Source organism: Caloenas nicobarica, chromosome 5 (assembly GCF_036013445.1).
Source record: "Caloenas nicobarica isolate bCalNic1 chromosome 5, bCalNic1.hap1, whole genome shotgun sequence".
Classification (NCBI taxonomy): Eukaryota; Metazoa; Chordata; class Aves; order Columbiformes; family Columbidae; genus Caloenas; species Caloenas nicobarica.
The window spans coordinates 27,160,537-27,168,189 of NC_088249.1; the positions used below are offsets into that span (position 1 = coordinate 27,160,537).

A 7,653-nucleotide genomic window follows, 5' to 3' on the forward strand; every position below is an offset into this window, starting at 1 on the left:
CGTGCAGACAGACAGACAGACAGACAGACACACAGCGCTCGGCCGTGAAGCACGGCCAGGGGTGCGATGCCAAAATCGCGACTCGGAGCAGCAGAGCACAGCCCGGCCAACACAGCGGCCCGGGCTGGAGCTGCGGGCAGGGCGGGGAGCGGCCGCGCCATCGTGCCCCCCGGCAGCAGCGCCGGCTGCTTGCGCCCCAGGCCGGGCCGAGGGGCCGCACCGCCCCCTCAACAGCCCGCGCCCGCCGGGGCAGGCCCGGGGCCGGCCGAGGGTGAAGCCGGTGGCTGCGAGGCCGAGGCGGCCGCCTGGGCGCTGCAGCCGCACCCCCGGGGCAGCGGCGGCGCCTCCCCGTGCCGCGCAGCGGGCCGGGCCCCGCCGCCCGCAGCCCATCCCCGCGGGGGCGGCCCGGCCCGGCCCGGCGCGGCGCGGCCCGGCGGCACGTGGTGGCGGCGCGGCCCATGTGACCGGCCCTCCCCGGCCGCCGCGGCTCATCCCCCGCCCGGCGCGAGTCCCCGCCCGCTTCGCCCCCAGCGCAGCGCAGCGCAGCGCTCTCCTGCGCGGAGCAGCACCGCACCGCAGGCAGCCGCCGCCCCGGGACCCGGCGCCATGGTGAGGCGGCGCGGCGCGGCCGAGCGGGGAGGGCGGCCCGCGGGGGCAGCGGCGGCGCGGGGCTGAGCCCGGCAGAGCCGAGCAGGCCCGGCGCGGCCCCGCGGCCTCTGGCGGCCATTTTAGTCTAATTTTAGCCGGGTGCGGGGGGAAGGGGCGGTGGGAGCGGCCGCGGGGCAGGAGCGGGCGGCGGGGCGGGCCGCGGTGGGGCCGGGGGCCGGCGGCCGGGGCCGGGCGGCGCGGCGCAGCGCTCCCTGCGGCACCGCTCGGGCGTGCGAGCGCCTCTCGGTGCGGGCGAGGGGCGGCGGTCCGGCCGCTGCCGGCGGGCGCGGGGAGAGGGGCTCCCGGCGGGGCCGGCGCGGCTCCCGGCGCCCCCTCGGAGGAGCCGCCGCTGCGGCCCGGCCGGCCCCGAGGGGTGTCCCCGGCCGGCGGCGGAGCGACCGGTGCTGGAAGCGCCGGTGCCGCCCCGGGCGCGCTGGGGTCGGAGGGAGCGTGGCGGCGAGCCGGGCTGCGGGGCGGCCGCTCCCCGGAGGCGAGGCCGCCCCTGCGGACAAAGCCGTAAAGCGGGCAGGCGGCTCCCGCGGGGACAAAGCCGGCGGCTCGCAGTGCACCTGCCTGCCCCGCACAGCCGCGGGCAGCGCCGCCTCCCGCATGCGGCGGTGGGGCCGGCAGCCGGGCCGCTGCGGTTGGGATCAGCCCGCGCCCTCGCCGCGGGGTTCGGTACATCGCCGTGTTTCTGCAGTGAGCGCCCCGCTTGCCCTGCCAGTGTCTGGTTTTCTAGCTGTTCTAGGCTCGGGTTTTGAACGGCTTGCGAGCCCTAAGGGGAGCTGAACACATTGTAACTGGTGTTTTCGTACAAAGAAAGAACAATCGGGGAATACTCGTGTGCAGCAGTGCGAAGTAAAATTCAGGAGTTTTTAAAGCGTGGTGTTGAAGCTGACACAATGCAGAAAACATTTCTGCTGCTTGTAGAGCCTTACATCACCCAGCGAAATGAGAGTCATGACAGTGCTGGATGTGAGCTGCTGCTGTAGTGTTTGTTCCGCTAAAAACAAACAAAAAGAACAGAACCCCCACCCTCAATCCCAACCCAAAACTACAAACTCCTCTCCTATGTTCAGCTCCCCCCCCAAGCCCCCCCTTTCTAACCCTCCCACCAGATAAGCCAAGGGTATGGCAAGGTAATGGAAAACTGCTTGAGTAGTACAGTTGTATGCCTAGTTGTATAAAACTGCCATCCAGAATCGCAGCTGAAGATGCTGAGATCTGCAACAAGAGAGTACAGAATTTACACCTCCTTCATATCTTCTGCTCCAGTCCTGCAACAATTACTAAATTCATAGTGTGTTCACGTTGAGTACAGTATTTTTATTCTTACAGGAGCAGGCAGACTTCTTTATCTAGCACTGTGGGCTATCATCTTGTCTGGTGAGTGTTAATTTCTGCTATTTAAATTATTCCTTTGATCTCATTTTACAGGCTTCTGGAGTAACAGTGAATGATGAAGTCATAAAGGTTTTTAATGACATGAAAGTAAGGAAATCTTCAACCCCAGAAGAGATTAAAAAAAGAAAGAAAGCCGTTCTCTTCTGCTTAAGTGATGACAAAAAACAAATAATTGTAGAGGAGTCAAAGCAGATATTGGTTGGTGACATTGGAGATACTGTGGAGGACCCCTATACAGCCTTTGTAAAGTTGCTACCTTTGAATGATTGCCGATACGCTTTGTATGATGCCACATACGAGACAAAGGAATCTAAGAAAGAAGACCTGGTATTTATATTCTGGTGTGTAAAAGCAAAGCTTGTTGTTAAAATTGAATATTCCAGAGTTAACACCGGATGATTGAATAACTGTTCTGTTGTGTTTTTCTTTTTTCCTTCAAAGGGCTCCTGAAAGTGCACCTTTAAAAAGCAAGATGATCTACGCAAGCTCTAAAGATGCCATTAAAAAGAAATTTACAGGTACGGCCTTTAAAATGTTTTGCTTATTATTTATGTCTAGATTATTGTGTCTAGATCTTGAGGTTCTCACAAGTGCATTTGTTTTCCATCTGCCTTTCAGGTATTAAACATGAGTGGCAAGTAAATGGTTTGGATGATATTAAGGACCGTTCAACACTTGGAGAGAAATTGGGAGGCAACGTGGTAGTTTCACTTGAAGGAAAACCCTTATAAAAAGACAGACAAGTGCCATCTGGATCTAAGGAGCTTCCATTTCTGCAGCTCGTTCAATTGGAATAGTATTAGTCTCCCTGTCCCCTGCCCTCCTCGAAAAATAAGTCCTTTCCCTAATGCCCCTGAAGGAGATGTCATTGTTAAGCAGTCTACCAGTGATTGCCATTAGACTGTTTAATCCTGGTAGTTTTATGTAGGATCCAAGGAATGCTTTCACGTCATACTCTTAGCCAAAACTGACGTGGCAGGCATTCCTTGCAACACGTACAATGAATGTGATAGTTAATGTGAATAGTCCAGCAGACAGCAAAGGGTAAGCTAATTGAATGCCTTGAAAGTATTGTCCACTGGTCGGATGGTAGACTCTATACAGTATTACTTACAGTTGCACTTGATTGCAGTTCCATGAGGCTCTTGTGCATTCATACACCTCACCTGCCTTGACAAGCCTATTTTTGTGACATGGCAGCACACAACACTATGCATTTAAAGCACTTTTTTGTAATATGTTTGACCTGCCCCCCGCCCCCCCAAAGGAATGCCAATTAAGTTGCTGTAACTGTGTCATCAGATCATTGTAGTACCTCAGTTTCATTCCTGTTACATGCATATCTTTATAAATGAAGTAGCTGTTACGATGCCTTTTGTTTTCCAGTGAATGTACACTACTGAACAGGAGTAGAAGTTACCTGTTTACCATGTGAGTCTTGAAACACTAAAGTTTTGTAAAACATCAATCATGGTGGCAATTTCTGTATTAAAAAGAGCCTTAAATGGAGCATTGGTTTTTTTTTTTTTGAGATCAAGAACTGGCCACGTTGCAATAAAACTTGTGGCTTATTACAGAACGTTGCCTTGTTTTCATTGGAAAATACAGTTTTTAAGTATGTTTAATTTAAGCACATTTCAGATAACTTCTGTGGAAAGTATTGTAAGGATAAATAATCATTAATCTCAAATAATGCAGTTTTTTCATTCCTAATCATGATTTAGGCACTGCTTTACAATACTTTGTGGCTCTGTTCTGATCATTCAATAAAGGACCTGATTCTCGTTTACCATTGAAGAAGCTACCACTACTAGAGACCATTAGTTCCATGAAACACTTGTGTCAGAAACATATGAAGTGACTAACCACGCAGCGTGTTTCGTACCTGAATGCTCTTAAAGTTCTACATGTCAGAGTTAAACCTTGCACAAGATCTTACAGCTCACCGTCTTTTTTTGCCAAGATGATGTGTAATGACAATTATATGCAGAATATGAAGCTGGTAAATGATTTTTGTTTCTTGAGGGTTGCAGCTGAGACGGACTTGGTACAAGAAATAGCCTAAATTAACTGTTCTACTTGTTAGCTTCTATGTAAATAGAACTGGAAAGTGTTTGCCACTACTGAGGCTTGCACTGGGGACATGGTTTGGCTGGGAGCCAAATAATGCTCTCCTTATAGAGAATTTGATCTGCTCTGTGTGAGCAATCCTCCGTTAGCCAGAGCTATTTATGGCAAACACATGCTTTTGTATCTTGTCATCGTTATCCACAAATGGCAAAACTGGACATGATTCTCCTGGTATGCGTAAAGGAGCGCTGTTGGGCAGCCACTCGCAGCTGAGCTGTACATGCTGCTAGAAGGAATGCTCTTTATCATTACTTTATTTTAAAAAGTTGGTAGAGTAGAACTGTGGAGCTTTTAAATATGGGCCCTTTATGTTCAGTTCATAGCCCTTTTTCAGCAAGGAAACAGATAATAATAAAAATTCTTTTTTCTTTTTAATTTTTTTTTTTTAATAAGTAGTTTAAATAACTTAGTGGTACTGTGTTTAGGCTCTCTTGTCCTGTAGAACTTTAAGACTTTGTTTCAGGCTTCTGGCTATCCCTATGACTTGCACACCTCATTGTGTTAGCTGTTGTATGTAGACTAAACTGTACTAGAATTTAACTAAAAAGGCATGATGACCACTGACTTACTAAGTGTATTAATAAGGCTTGGTTTTGTTCTACAAAACTCTCCTTTCAGGTACCTTTTAAGGTTGAGAAGTAACTGATGGTATGCATGTTGTCTAGATAAAGGAAAAAAACATTTTTATTCCTCAAAATAGTCTATTTCTGATTATTCACGTTGTGTGTAAAGCCCAGTTTAATGTAAGGATCTCCTTTGTGCTTTATGTTTGACTTGAGTTCAGTACAGTATAATGAAATGATCTTTTAACTGATTTTTCACAAGGTATAAATGTTTTCCTTAGAAAAAGCCAAAACTGAAAATGTTAAATTTTAATAAACCATTTGAATTTCATTTTAGACAGTAAACTTTCTTAAGGAGTACTGTGTTTAAATTTGTTTGTCTGTGCTGCAAACAGTCTGGAAAGATGTCTGTGGCTTCTAAGTTGAAGATGAAAAGTTACTTTTTTTTTTTTTAACTAGCTTAGATGTGTATTCACTCAGTCCAAGTAGATTAAAAATCGAAGCACAAACTGTATTTATGTAATATTCCTACCAAAACAATTTTGGATCCAAAAGGATCAGCCTGCCTTCAGTTTGTTCTTGAAATGACTGACTGATGCGAGGTCCAATTCAGATGGCTTGCTTTTTTTTTTTTTTTTTTAAATAAAAAACCCCACAACAATAAAGTGCTACAGAACTGTTACTGTTTGAATTATAAAACAAATGAGAGACAGCTGGCATCTGTTCCAAAATGGTTTGTCAGCTGTTGTTTTCTGTCATTATGCAAAATGGTGAGGGCCTCATTGTGATCGAGAAGTGGAGGAAAATCCTCTTGAGTTGAATATCTTCTGTGTATCTTGGTGTAGACGTGACTTTTGGGTATCATGGCTTCAGTTATTTTATTGATAAAGAAATGTAAAATAAACTTTTCATGAGAGTAGCTTGTGCAGAAACAGCATTTTTCTTCTAAAAATACTTTGAAACCAGCAGTTGTTTTGTTTGATTTGGTAAATCCTGGAAGAGGTATACACATGAGGGCTTGATTTCTCCAAAAAGGGAAATCGGTCCAAGACGAGGGTGAGAAGGTGGTGATGTTTATGCTTGTGGCGATTTTAGGAATACAAAGCTTAAATATATATGGACTTGAGTGTAAAAATCACTCCTAGTCAGATTATTAAATAGAGTTTGAGTACGTTCAGTTAAAATCCAAAGTGCTTCTCTAAGTGGAAGAGTCTTTTTCTGCTGTACCGTTCCCTCAGAACAAGTGATACAGCAATTGCCACAATTTGATAATAAGCTTTACTCTCTTATGCCAATTCCAGTATAAACCAAATTTTCATGTCTGCCTATTTTTTATAAACTTCTGTAAGTTACCCCTTAGTTTGTGGTGGTGAGTTAATGATTGTAGAGTGAAAACACAGCACTAATGGTGGATGAAAGATCATCAATGTAGCACCTATTAAGTATTGAATTTCTTTGAAATATTTCTGATTTTGAAAACCTGGTATAAATAAAATTAATTTAAATGTCTCCAGATGTTGAGTATGTTTGTGTGCTAGGCAACACCTACACTAATCACTTTGCTGCTGTCTTTGGGAGCAGCCCAGACACTGTGAAGAGGAGGGATCAAGAAGTAAAAGCATGGAGTATGTTTATTTTTGTAATGGGTTTCACCTACAGCCCATTCAGTTCAATACCCAGCTGTAGCAAAAGCCAGCACTCGTGGCTCTGGAGGTAGGTATAAAGAAGTTTTTAGTGGGATGGTGATGTGTAACTTTTTTCTTGTGTTGGGTCCCAGCTCATATGTTCAGAAAGTCTGGTGGTTTTTTTTTTTTAAGGTAGCAAAAAGTATGTTGGTTGACAGAAGTCATTTTTAATACTCAGAAGAAACTGAACTGATGCAGTGTGAAGAAGGTGACTCTATGAAGAATGATCAAAAGATTATTCTTTTGGTATCAGTGGTATCTCTCTTGTTAATGTAAAATCTTTTGGGTCTACGAATAGCTTAACTGGAAGAGAGTTGATTTTGTAAACAAAGCTGTCAAGAAACAGCTTCACTGGGTTTTCTGGAGGAGACAGGCTTTGACACTGTAGATGAAGAATCTTGTTTACCTAACAAACTTTGTATGTGGCTATAGGGGATGTATATGAGAATACACATTAAAAATGAAGGAAAGGTCTCTAAGAAATTAAGGATCTTGATAAAAATTACTGCTTAGTTAAAAAATGTTCTATTCTTACTCCATTCCTATCCAGTGCTTGATAGCCTCTTGAATTTGGGCGTTTCCCTGCCTCACCCCCCATGCTGCTAAATCTACAATAACTCCCATACATCTTACTATTCCTTGCATTGCTTATCTCTGCCATCTACTAATACTATATGAAAAAAATACAAAAGTGAAAAATTAAAACCTTTCGCAGGAAATTGAAACAGGTAACATAATTTGTGTTGTTTATTTGATGATGTAATAAAATTTTCTTTTTTATATTGCAGCAAAAATGTGTGCTATTTGGAGGCACTGAGTGACTTTGACATTGCCTTTTTATTATCATTGTAGGTTAATATTTGTGTTGTCAGCTTTACTTCATAGTTACTTAGAAAACTGATGACTGGAAAATAAATTTGAAGGTGCTGCTGGTTATTTTTCAAGTTCCTAAATGTCAATTTGGACGATAAAAAATACGCTAAGTTGAATTTCCTGCTGTTAGCTTAATTTTTATTCCTGGGTGAACAGGCGTAGGAAAGTGTGTAGCTGTTATCATGCCTTCTCCTCTTCCACCTCTTTATTTTTAAAAACAGCTGTGTCACTGCAAATCCCTACCATCTGCCCACCATCTTCTGTAAAGCTTTGCGGACAATCTCCACTTGTACCTTTTAGTATCTGTTTCCCCCCTCTTGTTTGTGATTGTGGGGATTTGATTTAGAAAA

The 7,653-nt window shown here is 45.3% G+C and overlaps 1 protein-coding gene across 1 annotated transcript; it reads left to right on the top strand.

Annotated features, from left to right (window-relative positions):
* The first annotated feature begins 469 nt into the window (after positions 1-469).
* Positions 470-5,382, top strand: CFL2 (cofilin 2). Its single transcript, XM_065635661.1, has 4 exons — positions 470-609; positions 2,086-2,393; positions 2,494-2,570; positions 2,671-5,382. The coding sequence occupies exons 1-4, from the start codon at positions 607-609 to the stop codon at positions 2,781-2,783; spliced, it is 501 nt and encodes a 166-aa protein (XP_065491733.1). The 5' UTR covers positions 470-606; the 3' UTR covers positions 2,784-5,382.
* Positions 5,383-7,653: the final 2,271 nt, after the last annotated feature.